This window comes from Cyprinodon tularosa, unplaced genomic scaffold, assembly GCF_016077235.1.
Source record: "Cyprinodon tularosa strain WSP-4 unplaced genomic scaffold, ASM1607723v1 ctg267, whole genome shotgun sequence".
NCBI lineage: Eukaryota > Metazoa > Chordata > Actinopteri > Cyprinodontiformes > Cyprinodontidae > Cyprinodon > Cyprinodon tularosa.
In genome coordinates this window covers 1,665,452-1,692,578 of record NW_024038971.1, presented here as the reverse complement: position 1 = coordinate 1,692,578, position 27,127 = coordinate 1,665,452, and the positions used below count along the sequence as shown (strand labels likewise).

General features: G+C 36.6%; 2 protein-coding genes across 3 annotated transcripts; one reads left to right on the top strand and one right to left on the bottom strand.

Annotated features, from left to right (window-relative positions):
* Positions 1 to 345: 345 nt before the first annotated feature.
* On the bottom strand, positions 346 to 6,180 carry otol1a (otolin 1a). 2 transcript variants are annotated; one of them, XM_038289250.1, is made up of 5 exons: positions 6,025 to 6,180; positions 4,077 to 4,537; positions 3,914 to 4,003; positions 3,721 to 3,792; positions 346 to 1,384 (listed from the first exon to the last, which is right to left on the bottom strand). In XM_038289250.1, exons 2-5 carry the CDS (start codon positions 4,534 to 4,536, stop codon positions 516 to 518), a joined length of 1,491 nt encoding a protein of 496 aa, XP_038145178.1. In that variant the 5' UTR covers position 4,537; positions 6,025 to 6,180; the 3' UTR covers positions 346 to 515. The 2 variants fall into 2 exon arrangements, with proteins under 2 accessions (XP_038145178.1, XP_038145179.1); XM_038289251.1 differs by having other exon boundaries at positions 4,077 to 4,462; positions 6,025 to 6,168.
* Positions 6,181 to 11,786: 5,606 nt separating this feature from the next.
* ppm1la (protein phosphatase, Mg2+/Mn2+ dependent, 1La) lies at positions 11,787 to 24,715 on the top strand. Its single transcript, XM_038289272.1, has 4 exons — positions 11,787 to 12,653; positions 18,163 to 18,337; positions 19,555 to 19,716; positions 21,632 to 24,715. The coding sequence occupies exons 1-4, from the start codon at positions 12,255 to 12,257 to the stop codon at positions 21,985 to 21,987; spliced, it is 1,092 nt and encodes a 363-aa protein (XP_038145200.1). The 5' UTR covers positions 11,787 to 12,254; the 3' UTR covers positions 21,988 to 24,715.
* Positions 24,716 to 27,127: the final 2,412 nt, after the last annotated feature.

Sequence of the window (27,127 nt, the reverse complement as noted above, 5' to 3'; positions counted from 1 at the left end):
GTTTTATCTTTAAGATTGGATTTTTGACCTTCTTCTATCTGCACGTGATCCTATCTTATTTTCATAAATATAATCTTTATATTAGCTAGACTGTAGGCTGATATCAAAGATAAACATATTGTGTTTCTAGTCTCTGCAACATGTTTCAATTCCTTAACACAAATGCAAAGCTACATTATGGCACCAGTAGATTTTGTGCAAACATTAAGCATATTATGCCCTCTAGTGGTAACATAGTTGATGTTGCATATTAATGGTCTCAAGAACTGAAATTGTGTTTCTAAAATTTTAATTTTCTTCATGAGATAAATACTGGCTTTAAAATAAAGGAAATACATACATTAATTTTTTTTCAAGCAGTGTAATTTTAATGCACGATAATCAATATAATGACGATCCTTCTTCTCTCAATGCCCTAGTACAGTGAATCATGCAAGCTAAGAGTTCAGCTTCTACAAATACAGCAATTGGAAAAGAAGCTAGCAACAAAAAAAAAAAAGCAATAGAAGATGTATTCAATCATTTTTCATTGAGTTTGGTTTTACATTTAAGTCTGGAAAAATCAGGAAGCCAGAGAAGGTGCTGTCATCCTCACTGCTGGAGTAAACCCCGTTCCAGTCTCTCAGAGTCTCCAGCCACACCTGGTCGCCCTCGCTGAGCTGAATCAGCACAAGGTTGGAAGCCTGATCAATGTCCTGGCCGTAAAGAGAATCTCGTGACCTCACCTTCCGCACCCCATTAACCACCAAGGCTAACCGCAGGGGTCGGTTACGCACCGTGATGTGATAAGTGAGCAGGTAGACTCCTGAGTGAGTGACGTTGAACTTGTGCAGTGCTGGGTCCCAGTTCCCATCCCCATTATAAAAGATCTTATCAAACTTCACAGGCAGTCCAGGAGGCGGAAATGACCTGCTTGGGAACAAACCCACACTGAAAGCAGAGCGAATTGGCTCTAATCTCTCACCTGGGTTGCCTTTTGGGCCCCGAGGGCCACGTACACCTTTAGCGCCCCTCTCTCCCCTAATTCCTGCCATTCCCCTTGCACCTGGAGGCCCTCTAGCACCACTGTCTCCCTTCTCTCCTGGTACCCCCCTTTCCCCTTTTACACCGTCAGTCCCATTTGCTCCAGGAGGGCCCATCTCACCTCTTGGACCAGGGGGCCCAGGATCACCAACATCACCTTTCTCCCCCCTCTCACCAAGTAAACACTCTCCCAGACGTCCCTGTTCACCTTTCTGACCCTTTGTCCCAGCTGGTCCTGGGGGACCCATGGGGCCAACAGTGCCTTTAGTTCCATTGTAGCCAAGCTCTCCTTTCTCTCCTGGGTCTCCTTTCAGCCCATGGATCCCATTTTCACCCTTTTCTCCTTTGGGGCCAAAATCACCTAAAGCAAGGGGAGAGTTTATTCAAAAATAGGAGAGAAATGATCAAATGTTATGTACCATAGGACACACTTAAACTGTCTACATGCATGATTGTCCAGTGAGATTTTTATTACTGGAAATTCCCACCATACATACAAATAGATAAAAAAAACAAAAAAACATTCAGTTTATAAATGATGCACAATAAACTGCAATAAAATAGGCAATACACATGGAAGAAGAGAAGAAAGACAAGAACACTTTATCTACAGAATACTGTGGAGTAATCCACAGAACTTTACAAGAGATCAAAGGAAAGACAATGAAATAAAAAATAAACGTTTTTTTATTTATTCTCAGAAATGTTCTGTGAAGAAGTCACCATTTAAATTTTGCTCAAAAACAGAGCTCAATAAGTCAAATTATTATAATAACATAAAACAACACCTCGCTTTAATCTCATGCATTAGCAACTGGGCTGAAAGTTTATTAATGAGCTCCTTTGATTGAAAGGTGTGTAATGTTTTTGCTTCTTGAAAGGAATTAGCAGTTTCTGTACATCTTTGTTCCAGAGCCAAGGGGAGTAGAAAATAAATGCTACCTTGCCTTTTTCAGTTCTGGTCCTTCAGGCAATACTAAACTGGTCTGTGATGATCAAATGGATTTACATAGTTCATAATTATCAAGCAAAGTATTATCATTCAGTCAAAGACCATTCAGCAATTTGTAGATTATCTATCTCCCTTAAACAGGAAGGCTGTGCTCTGACTTTAGAAATGGTGCAGTATGATCCAACCTTCTGGTGTTGGTGTGGACTCTGGCAGCTGCACTCCAATTAGCATGGTCATTAAAGGCATCATCTAACTTAGGGGAAAAATGCAGCCAATTTTCTGCACAGTAGTTTTGATTGAAAACTTTTGAAGAGTTTTTAGGGGAAAACTAATGCAGACAAGCAAAGAACCAGCTGAAATGTGTCATTATTAAGAAAATGCTCTTTACACATTACAGTGCAAAACCACCTGATTTAATACCTTTGCAACCTAATTACGCAAGTGCTAATCCTGAAGTGGGAAGAAGGTTACTTTATCATAAACCAGCTATGACTGGGCTCCTCCTAAGATTATTTGACTAAGGAAACAAAACTAAAAGCTGGACTTTTCTTACAAAGTTTCAGAAACAGCTGAAAGGTCCAGTTTTCCTTAGAAGTAAGAAGCAATGCACTTAATCACCATGGCCTTTAATCTCACAATAATATACAGAGCGATTGGTCAAGGTTATCTAATACTGGGAGAATATAAACAAGTTAGAAGGGAATTTTGTGAAATATTTTTAATAAGAACTTGAAGACGGAACAAAGGTGGATTTTTTATTTTTTTTTTATTTAGGACTTGATCCAAAAAACAGAAAGGGGAACTCAACCTATTTAAAGGAATAGAAATAGTCCAATGAATAGATGAATGTATTTTTAAAAATCTTAGAAATTAAAAATGTAAAGAAATGAAGGGAAATAAATGAAATCATGCAGCATAAGATCCCCACAACCAAGATGTAAAGAAAGGGTCAGATTTGCACCAGAGCAGTGTCATGTAGGTTCCTGTTAAATTTAAGGTTCTGGTTAAATTCAGTATGTAGACATGTTTGATACTTACTGCCTATTTTATTCTTCTTTCTAAACATTAAATATGGGCCAGTTTGTGTTCATTTTGTTGCATGTTTGGGTTTTCGTGAGTTTTTACTGACATTTTCTATTTCCAAATGAAAAGCATTAGCATGTCCTTATTTTGACAGGTGATCTTAACCCCTAGAACCCTACGGACCCACCGGCGGGTCCAGCTGCTACATGACCTTGTAATTTTACCAAACCCCCAGTATTGATGTAAAAAACATATTTGGCACAGTTTGGTGACATTTATGGATAAGTGTGCCAAAATGGCCTCTCCGCCTAAGAAATTTCTCACTAATACCATTCTAAAATAAATATGATTCATCTGATTGAGTCCACATCTTGTATATTTTTACACAACATCTAGATTTGAAAGACTGTACTACTTTTTTGTGCTATAAATAATATTTTGGTAGTGTTTTGCAATGTTTATTTCAAAGAAAATTTTGGCGAGGTTCAAAAAATGCAAAATATTTTGTATTTTGTCCCTAATATTTCAGGCAGGGTCAAAGCTACAATGGTGCTCACACCAGAAAACCATTCTATGACATCTTACCTTTACAGACGTACCAAAAGTTTCTTCTTAAATCTAATAGCTTTGAGGCTATAAGTTATTTACTTTTGTGTGTTTTTGTCAGGCAGAAATTTATTTATACCCCCTTAGGGTGTAAGAGGTTAAAAGAATTCACACACCTTTCTCTCCAGGTTTTCCTGGGATACCATGAGAGCCTGGTTGACCCATCGGCCCTTGATCACCCTTTTCACCTGTGGCGGGTTTCGTGGAAAGAAATGCAGAAACATATTTTATACACAAACCAGGATTTTGTGACAAGCAAACTTCTTGTCTAAAACTATAAGAGTCTATTTCTGTTCATTATTGCCCTACCTTTGTTGCCATTTAATCCATTGAGCCCAGGTAATCCAGTTGGTCCTGGAGGCCCCTGGGGTCCTGTTTCTCCTTTTTCCCCTGGCAACCGTAACAAAAATGAAGAAGGGTGTTGTTTTTGCCCCCAGAAAGGGATTTTCTTAAAATGAATCACCAGCCTTACCTGGGGGACCACTTTCCCCCGACGGCCCTGGTGGCCCTCTCTCTCCAGTCGGCCCTTTGGGACCTTTTTCGGGCCGGCAGCACTCACAGACATTGAAGAAGCATTCATTATAGTCAAAAGAATAATTCCCATGGGTGTTTCCAGGGGGTGGCATCGCATCAGTGTGATACTCAGCTGGGAAGGTGTTACTGTTGAAGGTGCTGCTGTCCGTAGGGGACAGGGAGTATGCATCAGTCATAATCCCAGTTGCTCCTTCTGTGTGCAGGCTGTTGGAAGGAGAGGGGGCTTTTGTAGCTATCGGTCCAAACCTTCCTCCCCCACCTAAACCACTGGTCCCAGTTTGTGGAGGCTTGTTGATGTTCTGAGGTTTGGGCCAATGTGTGGTCCTGGCAGCAGAAGTCAGTGTAATAACGGAGGCCATAAAGACAGTGGTCACCAGGATGAGATCAGGGGATGGCATACTAAATGATTAGGTTACAGTTAGAAGGTGCATTACTAGGCATCTATAATTTAAGGATTTGCAAAATAAAATCCTGTTTTCAGAAAAGCAGTTTAATTTTAAAAAGTCTATCAAAAGGTTCATTTTTTAACACACAACTTATGGGAAGGGGTTATGTCTTCTCTGTCAGATAAATCAAAAACAGCATTTCATTTTGCATAGGAGGTAAATGGAAGTGATCTGAAAGATTTCCCAGTGAGCAGGTTCCAAGACTATAAGGAACTGCATCCATGGCAATGTTGTTTTTCTTTGATGGAGGTGTGATAAGAGTGAAATTTATGTTACAATTTACCCAAATGCTCAAGACATTATTATCAATTATAAAGAGCAAAACTGCTAAGTGGAAGAAAAACAGATCCAGTTTTTTTTTTTTTTTTTACATTTTTTTGTTTGTTTTTAACTACATTATATTATAGTAAACACTTTTTATTTTTTTTATTTGCTATCCCCTTTGCACTGATCTTAGTTATGGACAATAGGTTCACAATTTAAACATCACCATCCCTTTTGATATTAACCATTGCTCTGACTGTATATTAAAGGTTTCTATCCTTTAAAAAAGGGAACTTTCTGGAAAGTATAGTTTTTATGCAAAACTACAAATACTTCAGGTGTCTTTCAGAATCTGCAGAGCCAAATGAAATGTTTGGAAAGTCTGTGGTAAGCTCCTAAGGGCTAGACAATGCAGTCAAACTCAGAGGACACAGGCCATTGTGAACACACATATGACAAACCATGATGCCTTTTTAGTCTCACTTCTCTTTATTGAGTGCGACAACACTTTCGAAAAAGCTTTTCTCTCAACCAAGTCTGCTGCTACCTCTAGAAAAAACAACTGAAACTGTAATAAAAAAGAGGAAGTTGCTGTATTGAGAAAAGAAACTGAGAAATTCTGTGTGGTGAAGATTTATAGAAGTCATGGTTTGAAATAACAATGTTGGATGTGGACTTTCAAAACAGAACTCTGTATTGATGGCCTGTTTTAACAAAAAGTAGATTAAAGTTATATGCTAGTTTTCAAGGAAAAATACAGCAGCCAGTATCTGTGATTGTACTGTTTGTGAGGTAACCATTGATTTAGATAAATTGAGCTGCGCCTGAAATACCATTTATACATTCCAATTTAACGAGAAAAATACAATGAAGGAAATATTTTCTTCAGTTATCAAATAGTTTAGAATTGGAAAGAACGGGAAACTTGATGCATAATATGACAAAGCTGTCTAGCCTACATATTTAATACACAGGTTTCTATCATCAGAATTTCTATTTCTTACATTGTTTTCTATTTATAATCCTCTTTCCACTAATACTCTTAATATCCCCCAAATTTTAACATCTGCCTTAAATAAAGATTGCTTTAATTGATTGATTTAAGGTTAACTTTAAAGTCTAATTTGATGATCTAGCAAAGATTTAAACAAAATCAAGAATCTATGCACATTTTACCTGGTGATGTAGACTATGATGATTCTCACTCCATTCCAAACAAGCAGCAACTGGTGGTGTTTATAGCCCCCCCTTTTTATTTCAAATGCAGCCCAACTTCAGCACCTTTAAGCCAAGGTAAGAACAAAGCAGTGGGGGTTATCAGGAGGTTGGTGGGCTGGACTGAACATATTATGTGACTCTGTATTGGTAACAAAGCAAGCTGTGAACAAAGAAAGACTTTCTTCTTTGTAAATAGGATATACAGTGTCCCAAGAGCACATGAACTATTAATGAGTTATCTACCTGTTTTCACGAAAACAGTCAAATATACATAGAAAAAGATAAATGTGCAGCATGCATTTTATTTAGACATACAAGCTCAAACACAGGTTGAAGGGAAAACCATCTCATAACAAAGTAAGTGTAAATAGTAGCAACCACACCTTCTGGCAGCACCTCAAAGCAGATCAATGGATCAGTGCACACCTTGTGGGAGGAGGATCAATGTCCAGCAACAGGTGGCAAGGTAACACTGAGCCAGCCATTTATTTCCTTGATCTATCATCGGGAAAAGATCCCCTCAGAAAACCCAAGAAGCAAAGTGAAAATGAAGCACCAATGAACTGATCTCTTTGTGTCAAAATGTATAACATTAAAGTTAAGTTTCCACGGACAAAGCCTTTTCAGGTTTTCTCTTTCCATCATTCAGCTTCCTGGCAAATCTAAGAGTTCAACTGTCAAGATTTAACTCATTATTTACAATCAAAGAGTTACTAAACAGAAGTCAAAGATTGCTGTTGAATCTCTGGATTCCAGTCTTGACTTTACTGGAATATTCTAACACAAGAAAGAAGTTTGATCGAATACACACTATTATGGGTTTTGTTTTTGGGGTTGTTTGTCCTGCTGGGAGGCGAACTTCTACTTTAACCTGAAGTATTGTTTTGCTTCTAACAGGTTTTCTTTCAGGACTATCCTGTTCCTATTTTCTTATAAACTCTAACTAGCTTCCTTTAACCCGTTGACATGCAGAATACCCACAACATGACGCTGCACGAACAAGACTTTCATTTTATTTTTCATTTAGGAATGGCTTTGGGCCACTCTTGCATAAAAGCAGGATTAGCTGAATTTGCCTTTTGGAGACAAATTCTGAAATCTGAGCTTTGACCCTCTGCAGGTCACCATTAAAGTAAGGAAGGAAGGTTGTTCAGAGATATGAGAGTAGAAAGAATATTCAACTTTAAATAATAAAAAGCAGCTTTAGTCAGGATGTTTCTGGGTTTGCCCAAATATATAAGAAAATTTTCACTTTAAAAAAGAAAAACACAATGCTGCTCCAAACTAAAGATGTTTTGATTATTTCTATGTAGCCTGAGTTAAACTTTCCTGATTATCTGCAGGACTTTTGGAGCGTGCAGCCAAATGTTCATGTCTGAGCTTGAAAAATGTGGTTCTGGGATTTCAGATTCCTCAAGCAGCCCTGCATTAACAAACATCATTCATCAGAATGTGGGCTCACATTATCAGACAATCGGCTTTGGCAGCATTTCCAAATGTTGTGGTACCAATGATAAGATGTTTAAATCCTCTATGTCATCGTGTCTTTCATTCCTACAGGCAGGAATTCTAGAAAGAGGTGAGGGTTCCAGCGTACTAATTTGGCTACACAGCTGCATATGAATGCATTTTATTTTCCCCTAAATAGGAGAAGAACTGTATACTCAACTACATTTTGAGCAATGAGCTAAAAGTCACATTTGATCAGATTTACAATGTCACAATCCACCTAATATAAAGCATTAAAAAGGGGAGATTGCAAATTAGCTGAATTTACATGCAGCTGATACTTTATGTTCTTCCACCGATGCTTATCAGGTAATAATTATTCACTTAAAGTACACATTATTTCTTATTAGTTGGAATCACACAGCTGAGGACAATGCATGTTTGGATTGAGCAGAAAAGTTGGGTGGGTGTGTTATGGTTATTATAAACTTTTGAAATGTTCTCTTCCAAAGCTGAGGTTATTTTGCCACTGCTTACTAAATAATAATAACTGAACATCATTTATCTCACAATGGAAAAATTCACTTCTGCATCTTAACCCACTGCCTTGGGGAGCAGTGGGCTGCCACTGCACGGCGCCTGGGGACCAATCGAGGGTTGAGGGTCTTGCTCAGGGACCCAGGGTCCAAGCTGTGGGGATCGAACCAGGTACTTGCAACCTTCTCAGAGCAGAAGCACACCACACAACAGGCATCGGAGGAAACTGTCCACAACCTCAATAGTCTAATATCTTAAAGGCTGCTACATATTCCATGAGATATAATGCTAAGTAGCTTAGTCATAAACTAAAAAAATATTGCTACTGCATTGGCATTTACTTAATCATATTTAATTACTTTAACGCAATTCTTTTATATCCTACCCTGCTAACATGAAGCAATTGTGTTAAAGTAACTAAATATGATTAAGTAAATGCCAAAAACTGTTGCATTACTTTTTTGCAGTAAACATTATTTAATGCATTCAGAAGTGTGTAATAACTAGTTACATTTACTTGAGTAATATTTTAAAAAGAAAAGAATGAATAGTTTTGCAGCGTTGTACTGTTTATTTTTACTTGAGTAAAAAAATGATAAAGTATCACCACTCTTATTTAAAAAAAAAATTCTGCCTGCTCCATCCATTATGAGAAACTTAATTTAATGAAAACAGACCTTTTTTTTTTTACGCAAAAATGCACCACTGAGAGACACGCTTCCTTCTTTTTAATGCTGCAGGCTTATGGATTAAAAGCCATTGTAAATTCTCAGTCATCCGGGTCATGGCAACAACAAAAACAAAGTTCATTGGAAGGCAACCAGACGTTTGCTCAGTTTTTTCCCTCTACTGAGCCTGTCTTGTCATTTGGAGGCTGAGGTTGGAAACTTTATACTGTAATTTAATCTATTGTTACATACCGTAAATATTAATTCTGTAATTTTTATAACTCAAAAAATTTATCCTGAACAGTGTTCATTCCACCTAAATTTTAATGTGCAATCACTGTATGTTATATATTAATTTTTATCTTATTCTTTGAAAGACCAGAATTTCTATATCACTTAATATTTTTTTTAAACTTACATAATTTTGTAAAATATTCAATCAGTGTTGTGATCATGAGTAGAAGGCAATCAGTAACTCTGTACTTGAGTAGCCTTTAACCAAATACATTTTACTCTGACTTTATTAAATGCTATTTTTTACTTTTATTGGATACAAACATGATGAAATAGTGCTACTCTTACCAAATTACAATTTTTGGGTACCCTACTGACTTCCAGTTGCAGGTAAGCAAATGTGTATACATTGGTCACTTTGGTACAAAGCTCATCCCTCAAATATTAGATGAGGATGAGTCCAGGACTGCAGACAGGACAATCCATCCAACAAACCTCCTTTCCCAAAAGCTTGTTATTGATGACAGAGAAAATGTAAGTAACATTTTTTCAAGGGTAAAGCCAGAGATGCGTACACAACAAGCCAACTTTTAAATAATCATACATTTATTATATTTTGCACAAATTTTATTTTTGCAAGCATAAAACAAACTTGTATTGGTTATGGTACCAAAAGCTACTTTTGCCCTGACATCCTAAATCAGACATGCAGGCCTTATTTGTTCAAATTTGTCTATATTGATAATGTTTGAATGATTTGTCAGACTACTGCTGCTAAAGGTGGGAAATATAGAAAAGCTTTGTGTGGCATTCCTGCTGTGCAGTTGAGAGATTGTTCTTCTTCTTAAGCAGTAAATGACGCAGGTACTTATCTTATTCCACTGGAATGACTTAAACAATGAAAAAAATAAGTGATGTTTTAGTGGATATTTAATAGTGAATGGTGTAAATAACCCCAGGTGTTTATTATAACATTTCATTCTGTTAATAAAATGGACCATCTTCAACTACGGTAATTTATTGAGGTTCTAAAATATGGTAGAGTTTTTCTTCACTATAACGACAACAGTTCTATGCTGGCTTAGTTGCTTAAAGAAAATGTTGTAATAAGGGGCAGAGCTAGATAGGGGGCCTTAGTCAATTATTTGCCACCGCTGTGACCACTCCTACCATTTTTTCCCCTCAATACAGATGGTGGCAGCAGAAATACTCTCAAGTGGAATATTCTAAACATTAAAGTACATAATTCATGCTCTTTTCAGAACTAGATTTGGTGTTATATGGGGTAAAGAGAAAATTATGTGTCTGCAAGTCTAGGAATCTTCAGTGAAATCAAAGATAAATAACAATTTTAATAAAAACTTATCAAATAATCAATTTATGTAGATATTTGTGCTTGTAAATATAAATTTTATGCAGAATATTTATTGATACAAGTAGGCAAGTAATGAAAATGGAAAAGATTTACGCCCCAGATCTCAAAACTGAAAGGGTTTTATCCACTATACCTTTTATCTAGAAATTATGGATGTTTAAATATATGCGTCTATTTGTTAGCAAAGGCTGTAGGAAAGTATAGTTTGTGTTTCTTTAGAAAATATGGATGTTTTGCTCATTAATTTTTCCTGTTGGAACAGAGGAGTAGCCAGATTTTTTTTTATAAGGGTGGCAATAACCAATGTACACTGAGGGGTGGCCGAAAGCGGATAGGCACCAGAACCTCAGGGTCAGTCTACACTGTTCCAACAGGAATATTAACGAGCAAAACATCCATATTTTCTAAATAGAGACTAAATATACTTTCTGAAAGCCTTTGCTAACAGATAGATGCATATATTTAAACATCCATGCTCCCTAGATAAAAGGTATAGTAGATAAAATTCTTTCAGATGTAAGTTCTGGGGCGAACATCTTTTCTATTGTCAGAACTTACCTACTATTATCAATAATCATTCTGCATAAAATTAATATGTACAAGTAATAATATCTAAATAAAGTAAATGTCCTCACTGTGAGATCAATAAAGTCATAAATTGATTATCTAATAAGTTGTTATTAAAATATTTTTAAACAAAGACTCATAGATGACTTGCATTTTCTCTTATATATTAACTACAGTGTTTTTGTTGTCAAGTAACTGTTAATATATGAAAAATGTTTATGTTTTCAACAGTCCTCTTGAGAGTATACTGCTGCCACCATCTGTATCAGAGGGAAGAAAATGGTAGGGGTGGTCACAGGGGTGACCAATGATTGGCTAGGGGTGGGGATGGCCTCCCCTGGCCCCCCCATCTATCTCCGCCCCTGTGTTGGAACAGTGTAGATTGACCCTAAGATTCTGGTGCCGATCTGCTTTCGGCAACCTCTCAGTGTACATTGGTATGCAAGAGGATTAGGGCCACTGGAAAAAAAAAAAAAAAAAAAGTAAACTGATTTTAAATTTTAATTTCAGTTTAATATGAACTGAAATAAAAAAAAAATAAAAAAATCAGTTAACTTTTCTTTTTCAGTGGCCCTAATCCTCTTCCCTACATTTGCTATTGTCTGGCCATCCTTATAAATAATTTCTGGCTAATGAGCTGCAGTTGTTTCACCTAATGGATGACGTTACAGGGTTTTATCATTCTTATTATCTGCCTTTTGTTCAGGGTTTTTCTTGAGTTCGCAGCTGCGCACTCTGCAAAGCAGTGAATTTATGGTAAAGTTCACTGTTGCAATAAGCGCTTCCTGTTAAGACTTTCAAAATAAGGGCATCCCCGCAAATATTTGCACTGACCACATTGCACCTCTGTCAGATTGTTTTGTCTTATTCAATAAACAACCCACTTCCGGTTTTGTCCTTATTTCTCAAGAATGGAGGCGTGCGGGTAGAAGAAAAAATCTATTGATGTGGAGACTGAAAACACATTTAAGAAAAAAGGGGGTCAAGAGCGAAAAAAGGAGGACACATCCAAGTCACAGCATTAAGACTCTAAAGTCGCTCCTGTTATGGTTTAACCCAGAAACTTTCAATAATGGGATGCGGGAGATCAGCTCAGCCCTCCAGCAGCTGTTCAGGGGGCCGAGGATAGGACCATCAGTGCTCTGCTGTTTCTCCTCCTTGAGTCTGGATGCGATCAGAGCTCAGATGCGTAAAGCTGGAGAGGGCAGCCCTCTGAGGAGCCTTTCCTAAAGTCTAAATCCGGCTTTTCTCCCTCATCGTGACAGTAAATCGATCACTTTCCAGCTTCCAGAAGCGGATGGAGTGAACTGTGCCAAAAGAGGAGGGGGGTAGCAGAGACTGCAGCTCGGTTGCGTGTGATGATAGGAGACACAATGACGCTCCTGTCTCTTCTGGGTCGGATCATGCGCTATTTTCTCCTCAGGCCGGAGACGTTGTTCTTGTTGTGCATCAGTCTGGCGCTGTGGAGCTACTTCTTTCACACCGACGAGGTGAAAACCATCGTCAAGTCCAGCCGGGATGCCGTGAAGATGGTGAAGGGGAAAGTGGCGGAGATGATGCAGAATGAGCGCCTGGGAGGCCTCAGCGTCCTGGATGCGGAGTTCTCCAAGACGTGGGAGTTCAAGAATAATAACGTAGCCGTGTACTCCATACAGGGCAGGAGGGACCACATGGAGGACCGCTTCGAGGTGCTCACCGACATCACCAACAAGAGCCACCCGTCTATATTCGGGATATTCGACGGCCACGGCGGAGAGGTAGCCTACTTCAGCACCACAGGCGCATTGGTTTTATTACAGCTGCTGCAGTGAGTTCATGCGGGCAGAGATACTGCGGCTATTAAAGTTCATTTGGAACAACACACATGCATGTGAAAAAAATAAAGATAAGTAATCATAATTGCACATTTAACATTTTAATGCGAATAGGGTGTTAAAAAAAATAATGAATTGCAAACCTTTATTCTCACACAGCTCAATTTAAATCGAATGTAGCCTATTAACTGGTTCATTTTTTATTTGATTTATTTAAAATAATATCTCAGTTTTTATTCTGTATTAACATTGTCTTGTAGGCTTGTTAACACATTCCCAATCAAGGGTGTAACTTTGTGATGAAAGTTGGTGGGGACCAGTGGCGTTTCTAGACCAAATGTTTCAGGGAGCCAGGAGGGGGCCAGGAGGGGGCCAGCGTGTTTTCATGGGGGCAGAGAAAAGCATGAAATAAAAAACAGTGCAAGGGGTTTAAATATATTAAGATGGCTGCATGAAGTGAAACTTTTATTCAATTAGGTTTAATTAAAATTCTATTCCTTATTAGGTCAATATACATTCATAATTTAGGAATTTTTGACATAATTTAAGGTAAAATGACAGTTTTTTTATAGAATCAGAATTAGAACTCAAGAAAAAAATGATAAATTCATTTGTAAAAATTTGAGCAATTTGTTTTGAAAAAACATTTAGCAGAAGAAAACTGGGATCCTATCTCAATACCAGTGAAGCTATCACCTTATTGCTTTTAAATAATTAGAAAAAACAGAGTTTGTAAAGAAAAAAATTAAATAGATCCAAAGCACCTATCAGTAACTATGTCTGTTACAGCGCATATCATCATTAGAATTTATTTGAATATTATGTCTTCAGTACAGGGACCATAACAGGACGTGATCTACAGGGGCACTGCCCCCGTTGGCCCCTTTCTAGAACCACCCATGGTGGGGACACTTTAAGGGTGGTGGCTGATGGTCTTACAGTTATTCGACACAAATGCTTCAATAGGGTTTAAATTATCTAAAAATGAGTTAAAATATATATTTATGCTTTCCTATTGTTGAGAACACAAAAGAACAGAAATATATTGATATTTATGGATAGTTAGACATTAATTTATAGATAAAAGGAGGAGCGGCTGTTTCCGATGCCAACAGCAATATATCATGCCTCCCTAGTATGTACACGATTTCAGTTTCATTCATTCATTCATCCATCAATCCATCTTTGGATTGATGGATTGATGGATGTTTTCCCTTTCATCTACATGAGTGATTATCCTTCTTCAAAAGTGGCTAAATCAAATGTAGAAAATTCTCCCACATATTGCTGAGAGCCAAAGTCTATGTATTGAAATTATTGGCGGGGACGTGTCCACATCAGTCCCTCAGAAAGTTACGCCTGTGCTCTTACTACATCTTGCGCTCTGGGAGTTGACTTGAAGCTAATAACAATGAGTTTTGTGTGCTGTGTGGGTTTCATTGTGTGCATGTGTGCTCTTGGTGCCTCATTCACTCCCTCTCCTGTCAAGGGTCAGTGTTTTCTCATGCTGAGCCTGACTACTTCTTGTTACAGACACCATCTGTCACTGAGAGGTTGTAGTTTAAGACTTCTCAAACATTAAAACTATGAATTCTGTCAGCCTCGACATGTGTATGTATATTTATATTGGCCTAAAATACATGTCGAGGCTGGCAGGAACTCTAGTTTTTACTTTTTTTTTTACTTTTTTGCTGAAATGGTTGCATTAAAAAAATAAGGGATATGGAATGCTATTTCACATTGGTTAAAGAAAAAGCAAGTCTGCTCATGTTTTGTTGGATGAGAGGAAGGCTAAAATGCAGTCAGGACCTTGGGATGAGCTTGGTGGAGCTTTAAGCATGCTGGAGGAACCAGCTAAGAGCAGAGACACCAATGGGCTTAAATGCTGAGGGAAGAGTGGAGAATGACGTTGATTTTAGGTGAGTTTATTTGGGATTTATGATCCACAGCACTGCAAAAATGATCTAGAGATCAGTAAAATTAAGTTTATTTATCGTTAATTTGAGTCTATAAATAAGATGATTTGCTAATGGAATGAGTACTTTTACTTTTAAAATAAGATAATTACATAAAATGCTCTTGAAATAAGACAATGCAGTTATTTTTTCTTATTTAGAATTTAAATTGTCTTGTTCTATCAGCAAAGTGTCTCACTTACCTCCTCAACTCAAGAAAAAATTCACTAATTTTAAGAAAAAAATACTTAGATTTCAGTATTTTGCAGTGAGTGGAGGAGAGCAAACAGGGACTGAGAAAAGGTAAATAATTAAAACGAAGAAAGCTGAAACCGTGTGTAGAACCTCGGGCAATGGTTTATTAAATCATTCATGCTTCATCTGATTTCATGTATAAACATCTATCTGATCTCGAAAGTTTTAGTTTCCTTTTTTTAGCAGACACTTTCCCATCAAAGTTTTGCAGCTATCACAACTTATTTCTGTGTAGCTATGATACATCGACCAACTGATAAAAAGGATAGGGGATAAGAGTTTCTCTTTAGCCCAAGAGTTTACAACTTTTACAATCCAAATGATTGTAAAAGTTTAGCAAGATAAAACTTGTTAAAAGGCCTTTTTTTAAAAATCAGCCTTTAACTTTGAAAAATATGTACAATAGGAAATGTGTCGTAATATTAAATAAATCGTTTTTATTTCTATTTGGAGGGTATAAAATGATAATAAACTCTTGAAGAATTGAGGATAGGTATATTTTCATAGAATGCTGATATTTGTGAAAATAATAAAATATAAAATATTTTTCAGACTAATGACAAGGAAAATAGATCTAAATTCTAAAGTGTCATTCTGTTTTGTAAATTCAGTGGAATTACTCCATAAAAAAACCCCAGCAACGACTGATAAGATATACATTTTTGTATTTTATGTATACTTAAAAACACTTGCTTCTCTTTATTCTAGCCAACATTATTAATGAAGTGTCCCGAGAGACCATTCTGGCTTCATAGCAACATGTTGCAGACAACAGCTTGTTTGTTGCGCATTTGTTGTACAGAAAAGCATATTTATTAATATCTACACTTTATATATGCTTTCAAAAAACAATTTAAAACCTTACTTTAAGAAATTTTGAAAATGCACCCCTTTAAACAGTATTTTGTTTGGTTTCTAAGGAATTAAAGAGTCAGAAGCATGACGTTGACAAACTATGGCAACAAAATCAGGGTAGCTGGTGTTTACTTGTGTAGACCTTTTTTGTTTATTTTAGTCCTCTAAAATAATATTTGTAGTTCTTATCAGTTCTACCCTCCCCACTATCATTCTGTCATTATGCCCTCTGTTGCTTAGTTTGTTTGCTTTTTTATGCACTTTCTTATATCCTTTCATTGTTTGTCCAACTTTTTCTCTATATATTTTTCCCTGTAATCCTTTTTTTAACATGAATATATGACTTTGCTTTGGATTTACAGTGAATGTACAAAGGTTTCTGTAAATGAAGTCATTCTGATGCAGAGCCATTGCCATATATGGACAGAATATACATCCCCTTGTGTTCCAGTCTTGAAAATAAGCAGAAGATATATTAGACGTGTCTGTTTTTTTCTGTGGTGCTCGTTTAATGAGTTGGGGCCCTGAAAATGAAAGTCAGCACAAGCTGCTGCTGCTTTCAAGACTTGATTTACAGAGACTAATGCTGTGGAAACAGACTCATCTTTTTACAAGGCTTCTACATCAGAATTATACCTATACATTGAGAGAGGTGCAAAGACATTTTATTATAACAGTGATGTCAGCAAGAAACCCTGGCTACACATGAGTCCACTTTTAATACTGCAGCTTCCATATTTCACATTGACTAATTAAATACAGCAGCAGTAAAATCTTTGGCTATTAAAGAGATTTGCTGCTACATTAATCCTGCAGTTTTTTTTCTGCTGTTTGCTGCAAATGGAAAACTGCACTTAAAGCTCTTTTACTCATCCCATCTCAAAGTGGGCCACTCTATCCAATTGGATTATGCGCATGTACCCCTTCAACAGGAAGGATGGCAAAGGGAGCGGTGCGGAGGGATGATTTCTCCCCCATTTTAAGGAGGATTTTGCTTTATCTGCCATTCCTGAATCTCTGGTAAATACCTCTCTTGCTCTTTGTACAGCGGTGCTGCAGCAGATTTACAATGTTACATGACAAACAGCGTTTTTGTAGAGTTGTTAAAAATTAAATCTGTGCTTATCAATAAACGCTGCATTGAGGAAAGCTTGTTGCTCTTTGAGCTAAAAAACAATGTTGAGAGGATGTGTTGATTGCTAACATTGTAGCTCCGCTAAATGTTGCCCTGACTAGTCAAGATAAGTTTTTATTCTGAAAGTGGAAAATTCGAAAGTGATGATTTAAGAATGGTGATGCATGTAATATGGTTGTTAGAATCTGTGTAATGACTCAGAACAGAGGGACCCAATATTCAGACTAGACAGACAGTGAAATAACTTTTAAAAAGTTTATTTAAAACTGGCAGATCAGAGTAGCAGCAGCTAGGACCTCTGAGGAAGAAAACTCTGAAGAGTTTAGTGGTTAGTGATCATGTAAATCTATTGGAGGAAGATTATGAATGTGAGTCACTAACCTGGTTTACAAGTTAAGTCCATGCCCAGAGAATGAGCTAGAATCCAGCTGCTAGGCTGCCAACAAGATGATGTGGGTGCTGCCCAGTGTCCCAGATGCTGCAGCACTGGAGAAACAAGCAGGAGTTCGAAGACTAGTCAGACAAAGAGATCAGAACAGGAACAGGCAGGCTCAGAGGTCCAGGAATCCAAAGCCCAGTCAGGCAAACAAATCAGAACAGGAGCAGGCAGGCTCAGAGATCCAGGATTCCAAAGCCAGGTCAGGCAAACAAATCAGAACAGGAACAGGCAGGCTTAGAGATCCAGGGATCCAAAGACAGTTCAGGCAAAACTTTCAGATGGGAACAGGCAAACTTAGTGGTTGAGAGGCAGAACAGGTCAAGATCAGAAAATCAGAAACATCAAGGTACTCTAAAAAAACCTCTCACCACTGGCTAGAGAGAGCAATAATAATCTGCCGCTGATGACTGGATGCAAGCAGCTTAAATAGAGGCAGGAGCAGGTGGATAAGATGAGAGGTAATGAGAAACTGGGCAGAATTGGACAGGTGAATGAAATTAGCAATTAATCCAGTCATCAGTGCAGAGATTGTGACAATCTATTGTCTTAGAAGAACTTGTCACATTGATACTAGCAGCTGAAAGCTTTTCTTTTGTGCAGGGAGAAAGTTAGAGTCTAATATGGCAAGCTAGAGTATAAGCTAAACAAACTTCCTTCCTGTTTATGAATGTTTTAAACACCTTAATGGCATTTCGGAAATAACAGACAGTCACTGTGGAAGTAGAACGCCTCTGTGTGCTTTCATTTTCTTTTTATGTGTCTAATCACCACTGTGGGTCTGTTTGTGTTGCTCTGGCTTCCTGTCATCCCTAGGCTGCAGCTGACTATGCGAAGGCCCACCTGCCAGAGTCTCTGAGGCAGCAGCTGCAGGCCTTTGAGAGGGAGAAGAGGGAGAGCGCTGTGTCTTACGCCAGCATTCTGGAGCAGCGCATCCTGGCCGTGGATCGGGAGATGCTGGACAAGCTCACCACAAACCATGATGAAGCAGGTCAGCGGGGTGGGGGGTGTTAAGAAGGGGATAAATGAACAGGGATGGAGAATAATAATAATAGTAATACTGATTACAATAAGTCCAGTTATACTGTTTATCAAACATTAAAGTAAACACACTAATGCTATTTTTTTGTTTTAGAAAAACATCACAATTGGTCTGATGATAAGCCTTTATATGATCCACCTGAAAGCTAACTTATAATATTTTTCTTTTTTTTTTTTTTTTACATAATTGATAAACATGACATCATCGAATGGCCCAACTGCATAACAGTATACTACTGAACATTTATTTATGAGTCAGAGAAACAGCATCAAATAATCTGTTAGTGGGAGGAAATTTACAATCTACTGCTTTAGAAATAGATGTGCTCAAAGTTACAGTGAAAGTTTTTACTGTGATTGTAAACATCATGACAGAACAGGTAATATTAGTAGTCAGCATAAGCCCTGTAGCTCTAATCAAATAAATATAATATAAACTTTGATCAAAACTGAACCTCAAAAGAAGACTTTTTAATGTGATGTTTGGTATCTGATTCTAAAACATAATTTAAAAGTATTTATATTCTTACATTTTTTCCCATGTTGTGGTCACAATGTGTTTTATTTAGATATTTTTGTGACAGAACACAAAGTAGTGGATAAGTATATGTGCAATGTTTTAATTTTAAAATAATACGTCTTGTCATAGAAAAGTACTTTTCTATATATTTTTAAATAAGCAAACAGAGTAAGTTTAAAAATAAAAAAAACAAGTGAAAATAATTAAAATCTTTTCCTATTTTTGATTAAAAAAATGTGAAAATCTTACATGCTTTTCCTTGTACTAAATATGCCCTATGTCTATGACATCAAATAAAAATGGATTAATCAGAAATGTGGTTGTAAACTGAAATGTGAGAAGATTAAGGGGAATGAAACCTTTTACAAAGTACTTCATTTGACTTTTAAATGGACAATCCAACTGACGGCCTTATTAAATCTAAATGTATTGGTTTTAATTAGAGTATTAAATCTAAATGTTATCTAAAACTATATTTGCATTTAGATTTTACTCTGTGTGCATCAACGGTAATTTAGACAAACACATATGTTTCCACTTAGTAGATTTAAACAAACACATTTTATACATTGTGATTGTTAAGGACAGAAGATGTGATTTTCAGCATATTCTGTTTTGTTGTTATTTCCCTTCCATTACCCATTCAGGTACAACATGCCTGATGGCGCTGCTGTCAGACAGAGAGCTCACTGTGGCCAACGTTGGAGACTCCCGCGGGGTGTTATGCGACAAAGATGGGAATGCTGTTGCATTGTCACATGACCACAAGCCATATCAACTTAAAGAGCGCAAGAGGATCAAGAGGGCAGGTATATGCTGAGACAGTACTGCAATGCATCCAAGATAATCAACTGCACCACCCGTCCCTCTGACTTTAGGAGTCTTTGCTGCCATCTGTAGGGAAAAGCCGACACAGCGTGCTGTTACACTGCATCAAAACCAGATACCACACCAGGGGTCTTTGATTCAGTCCTTGAGGTTTTGGTGTCCTGCCCCTTTTAGATGTATCTCTGCTTCCACACACATAGTTTTAAATGGAGTTTTTGCCTTCTCAGTATGACACCCAGTTTGCCAGAGTCCCAATGATTTTATTTGATGCAGGTGTGTTGAAGAAGAAATGCATCTAAACGGTGCAGGACACCAGACTGCAGGACTGGAATTGAAGAACGTTGCACTACAGTAATACCTCACTGAAATTTGTATTGCTCTATCTTGGAATATGTAATATTATTAGTTTTATTACGGACATAAAAAGTTCCTTGCAGTTAATCGCAAATTTTACAGCTAATTTTGTACACCTAGTATGTTTGATTTAAGATTGATTCTTAACTTACACCATGGCTACATTAATTCTGCAAGTTTATTGCTTTTTGGAGATATTTTTTCCTACAGATTAATATATTATGTATGTATAAAAGCTATGTTATGTATTATCTTATTTAAATGGGTTTTTAAACAGCTATACGCTCAATCTTAATCATAGTCATGAATTCAATATTATGAGAGACAAAGAGTGAAAAAACCCAAAAATGAATATGAAAATAAATTAATAGACATATGAATACATAAAAAACATATATTATTGTATAAAAATAATTATATAAAAAAAAGAATATATATATATATAAATAAATGAATAAATATGGATATGTTTTGGTCATGAAAGAGGCTATTTAAGAAGATTTTTTTTACTTGTATTTCTCTATTTTTTCCACATATTTATTTGTGTATTTTCTTTTTTGTGTATTAATGCATTTATTTTTTAAATTTCTATATGCATTTGTTTCTACTTTTACTTTTTTCTTCCCACATTTATTTCTGAATTCTCCATATGTTGAGACGGGTGGTTTTAACAATGGTCTTTAGCATGATTATTGAACTGGAAGAAGCAAACAGAAGCCTCCTCTCCATCTCCCCTGCCTCCTTGTAGGAACTGTTTGCTTCTGTGTGACTCTCCCAGTTTGCCAATCATGCTGAAGACAATGTTAGAACCACCCACCTCATTAACATATGGAGACAGGAATGCGGAAATACAGAAACTAATGGGGTAATAAATATATAAAAGTAGAAATAAATGAATGTAGACATAAATAAATAAAAAAAATAAAAGTAGAAATAAATAAATGAATAAATTAGGGCTGCAGCTAATGGTTATTTTTTCAAATAATCAATTAATAATAGGATAGCCAAAGGTTCCTTAATTACTGCTGTACTGGCATGTACAGTCTCTAAACTCCAGTTAACCGTTGGCTGATTACTACATTATTTGAGGATTATTTTAATAATCGATTAAACAGGATTAATCAAGATTAATCCGATTAATAGTTTCATCCAGAGAATAAATGTATATATACATAAAAAGGAGACTTTATAATTTATATATGTATTTGTTTTATATTTATTTATACAATTATATGTGTATTTGTATTTATGTATTTAATTATGTTATGTTTATTTATTTATTTGTTCATACAGTTATATTTTGATTATATATGTATTTATTTTTATATTTATTCATTTATGCAGCCATTTGTGTGTGTTTATATATATATATATTTTTTTAATAGGGTTATATGTTTATTTTATATTCTTATATGTATTTATTTTCATATTTTATTTTTGTTCTGTCACTTTTAATTTTTGTTCTTGTCCCTCATACGATATTCATATCCCTTTTAGCAGATATCTAACTATATACAACCTTGCAAAAATGTTTGCTTGCAGGAGGCTTCATCAGTTTTAATGGATCCTGGAGAGTTCAGGGAATCCTGGCTATGTCGCGCTCCCTTGGAGACTACCCTCTCAAGAACCTCAACGTGGTCATTCCCGACCCAGATATAATGACCTTTGACCTGGACAAACTGCAGCCCGAGTTTATGATCCTAGCCTCTGATGGTCTCTGGGATGCTTTTAGTAACGAGGAAGCAGTGCGCTTTGTCCGCGAGCGCCTGGATGAGCCTCACTTTGGTGCCAAGAGTATTGTCCTCCAGTCGTTCTACCGCGGCTGCCCTGACAACATCACAGTTATGGTGGTGAAGTTTAAAAGTGGAGCTGGGGGGAGTAGTAAAGCTGGTGATTAGGTTGGGGGAGGAGTTTAAAGCTCACACTGTGATCAGAATATTTTTTTCCTCCCTCATTTGGATGCAGCAGGAAGAGCTTTGATGAAAACAGGAAACCTGATTAGCGGAAACATGGCAAGTCCACACACAAATGTCCTTACATATAAAAATAAAGCTATGTTTTATGTTCGTGGGTTCAAAAAAAGAACATTTAAACATACTATAACTAACCTGTGTATGACTGACAGTTGTTTTAAAAAAAGCAAGTACAGAATCACCACAGACACAAGGGATGTTCTCTTAACCAGCATATACCAGACTGTGACTGCGTTTCTCCTGTTTACTTTAACTTGCACATGAACGGTACAGCTCCACTGGAAGCTTTTTATGGGATGCTTTAAGGAAACTGTGTTACTTTGGAAAGGTGCTAAAAATGCAACTGCAAAACCACCATCTAGCTTGTGGCAATACGATGATGCTCTGAATTGTATGTATCTTTTTTTCTTGAACAGAAGTAATTTGTCAAATTCAGCAAGGCTGCAGTGGATCCAATATGTTTAACTAACTTCAGGCAATGCTCCACACAGATATAACCTTAGAGTATGTAAAAGCCGCCCCCTGCATACTTGAATGGTTCCTGTTAAGTGTCGGAAGTCACGCCCTTAGCATGCATTCAGCATGAATGCATTCCGAACTGCATGGATTCTAGAAAAAAAAATGTTGATACCAGTAATAGGACATCAGACCACATATTACTCTAGATGTTACATGGCAGGTCCTGCATTTAAAGAACTCTTAAGAAGCACATGTTTCTACATCTGTAAGCTGTCTTGCAAAAAGGTATAAGGTCAAAACAATATAAAAAGGAAACTCAAGACTCTTTATTAGGAATTATGGATTTGCTAATTCATTTTTTTGTTTCTTTTTAAAGAAAAATACTTCTGTATGAAATATAACACAGTTAAAGACCAGTCTTTCATGCTATTACATAATGCAAACTAACTTATACAACACTTGTTTTTGTGTGCCTGTCTTGTAAGAGGCATACAAATACATAATGATCTGGCATCATCTTCCTCTGCACATCGAACAGACTGGTAAACCAGGCCTACATGGCTTTTCTATATATGTCAAGAAAGTGGTTCCAGCCTTGCAGCTTCAGGATTCCATGGAATCAATGCAAGTGCTGCTAAAATATTGCAGCAATGACTTGATATTGACGTCTCAAGATTCAATATGCAGACGCTCTGTCTGCGCCAATGAAGATTCATTCACCTCACCCGTTGGTTCAAGAGGCACCTGCCCCATTTCCCTATTTCAAAACTTTTCTCTCTATGATGTGATTTAATTGATTTTGTAATGTGCCTTGATATGACATGTTGTGAATTGGCACCATATAAATAAATGAATTAAATTGAGTTGAAGTACACTAATGAATATTTCATGGACAATTTGGACCATTTATATAGAATTGTGATGGTGGATATAGAAAATAGGCTACATTAAACCCTACGAATGCTACAAAGACATGATAAAAAACTGATAAAAAACAGGAAACCCTTCATTTTTGCATATTCAGCAGATCAACTTAGAATGGGTTTTTAGATACCCATATATTGCAGGTCAAAAAACTCTTTGACTGAAGCTTAGATGACCATAAATGTCTAACATTAGCCTTCTTACAACATACAAAAATAAAATAAATAAATAAAAGGGTTGTCGTGTGTCAGTTGCTGAACATTTTGGGCTGTTGCTTCTAGCTAATGTTAATGTTGCCCATTTTCCTGGAAGTGACCACTAAATTGCATTAGGAGCCAGCTGAGATCATTGCAAATTGATTTTTCTGTTAACACTCCTCTATGGAGCTGTTTCAAAGCTTTCTGTAGATCTTTTTTTCTATTTTTCCTTTGAAGAATGACACCTATTGATATCTAATTTTATTAAATTAAACATTTTTGTTGATTTTTTGTTTGTTTGTTTGTTTAAACTCTAAACTGTTTATTTTTGAATCCACCTTTCAAGTCTGCAGAAGATGGGTGGTAGGATAAATTATGAGTAAAAGGCCAAGTTAATCTTCAATACACATATTCACAAAAAGGGTTCTTTGTGGTAGTTATAACATGACATGTCAGCCAATAGCAGAACTAACATACATGTTAAAAGGTTTTGAAGTTTGTAAAACCTGATTTTGTACCTGAAATTAACATCTTTTCAATGTTATGGCATTAATCAACATTTTGTAACCCATTGCAGCAAGGCATGTGCTTTGACTTCTCTGTGTTAAAGAACAAAGTACTGTTCTTAAGATGTTTATCATAGGATGTTGGTTTTGAGCCAATGAGCAAACAAGTCTTTAAGTGCTGAAACAAATGAGAAGATGATTCATCGCAAACTCTTTGCCTCCGAAGGGAATGCTGCTGGTGATAAATCTGATACGCTGCTGAAGTAATACAGCTGACTTCACAGGCAGCAGCTACATGTCAGAGAAAGTTCCAGTAAACCACGCTTGATTTAGTACTGTTTTCACTTCAACTATTACCACTGTGTACTATGACCACGTTATCAGCCGAGGGCAAAGATTAAGAACTTTTTCCTTTTTTTATGATTATTTACCAGTTTACCTGATGCCTTATTTATTGAGTTTTTGGATGTTTCTGACAGATTGCTCAGATCAGCATACTGTATGATTAATCTCTGTCCTTCTGTACCTCAGCAAACATTTACAATAAAAAGCATTTTACTCTGAAAATTTGAAATTAAGAGTTTTAAAACAATACTTTTTACGTAATATACACATCATTTGGCATTTTTATAATAACAGAAGCTTGAATTCTAAATTTTTACAGCTTATTTGTTTGTTTGTTTGTTTTTTATCTTGAACGCAGCTCAGTTTGGCACCATCCCAGCTTTTTGGTTTTGAATAATTTGCAAAAGAGCTCACCAAATATGAAAATACAGGCAGTTGCTGTCAGATAAAGCTCTCAAGTTTTCCTCTTCATGACCTGTTCTGGAATTTAATTCAGCTGTGTTCTTATTACAGTTCGGCTGAGTCTGAATAAACACATTGTTGTAAATTAGTCAGTTTAGTCAGTTAGTCAGTGGCTGCTACATGACTCACCACTGGTGAGCTAAAGTCATGAAACACGTGATCTTATCGGACTCCACCCAGCATGCTTTTGACAGGCCTCAAATAGCTCCTGATCCATGTCATGTCTGTAAGGCAACTTATCCTGCTGCATGCGGCACCTTGAAAGGAGAGTACACAACTCCTTAAACGGACGAGGGGGCAACACTAATAAACATTGGGTGATATGTCAATAACAAATGCCAAACAGTTGATTGAAAAGGATTTTTGAACAATCTAATATTAATTCTATGTCATAAAGTTGGTATATTCCCAAAAACTTGTTTTTAAAAAATATTATCAGACGTATATTTTACCTATTTTATCTTCAAATCTTGCCATACCTTTTTAACTGTAATCTGGTGTTGACTTTGATTGGGGCAGGTAACACAAATAACAAAACACTAACAAATTAACCTTTTATCTAAATCAGCAAACTGATGAGTTTTGTGAACATCAGTATCTATGAACTATTTGTGAATTAGAGTTTAACTATAGCGTTCTTATATCGTATAATATTATAGGTTGAGGAGAAAAAAAACGTTCAAACGTTTCAAATTTATGAAAATGTCAGAAGAAAGGAACAAGGCATAAATAATTATTAGTATGGTTAGTTTAATTTTGTGGTGCAAATTCCATACATTTGCCTGACAATCACCAAAATTACATTTTTATTTTGTTTTGAAACATTTTTACTTCTTTATCATTTTTGCTCTAACTTAGCGCCATTGTGGAGGACCTAACAAGATACATGTGGCGCCTGAAGCTGCAGGTTTCAATGCCCAGAACTAAATCTTTGCTAAATAGTAGCAAATAGTTTTTTGTCATGCTAGAATGTGAACTTCAACGAGTCTTTAAATCCTGTATTTAGCCCCATTATCTCCACTTTAACTCTGACTGGCTATTACTCTGAGAGGTTAAATTATATCCACAGTATGATGCCACCACCAAGTCTCACTGTGGGCCTGGAGGGTTTTCAGGGTGAGAGTCTGGATTCATTTACATACAACATGTGTATGTATGCTGTAACGTCCAGTTGAGGTCTCAATTGCTGATTGATTGATTGACTGACTTTATTGATCTAAGACCACATTTACACATATTTAGGGAAACAAATATTTCCCCCCCTCCGTTTTAAATAATAACATCGTGCACACAATATTGTTTTCAAAAACATTACATCAGATTACAGATAATAAGAATAATGCTCTAAATGCTGCAGTGTCAGTTAAGGTGGATAACCAAGACTTGGGTTCATAGTTATGATATCCTTTTTTTAAATAATAAGATATAATATTTGATAAAACATGGCATTTAATATGCTCAAAGCTTAGGATATACAACTTCATTCCTGAATTCTTTGCTGTACCTTCTGTTTTTTTTTTCTTGTAGGGGAACATTATTAAAAAGACGGTTGATTACTGAAGATACTTGATGCCATTTCAGGATTTTGCAGAGGCAAAGTTTGTGATGACAAAAGAAATCCCAATAAATATGTTGTGTTGACACATTTAAAAAAAGGTCAAGATCTGTCAAGAGTTGTGTTTATTTTTGCATTGCGCTTCATTTTGTTTTTAAAACAAATGTATAAGGGCGGAAATTCCCCTGGGGGACGACAACACTGATTCAAGGTCAGATATGGCGTGCAGCAGGTGGTCAGACTCAATATAGCTTGAACATGAGCTGATTGCAATGCGCCCTGCCCCTCACATTGGAGTCGATGCGTCACTCTAAAGTCTTACCGGAACACTTTGCCGTGTATTCTTGGCATATATAAGGGAAATAACAGAGGGATATTGACTACAGAGGAAAAAGTAGTGTACCACTTATAAGAAAGAATAAGGATTATTTTTGGCTGGTTTTAGTTGTTGCCATGGGACAACACGGGTCCAAATCCTCCGTTGAAGCACGGGTCATTTTCCACCGTTCTTGCCCTGCTGAAAAATAAATGTGCTAAGTGTACTAAAATTTAGCATACTTTTGTGTACTTGAAGGCACACTAATCATTACTATACTTTAAGTGTGTTTATGATTAGT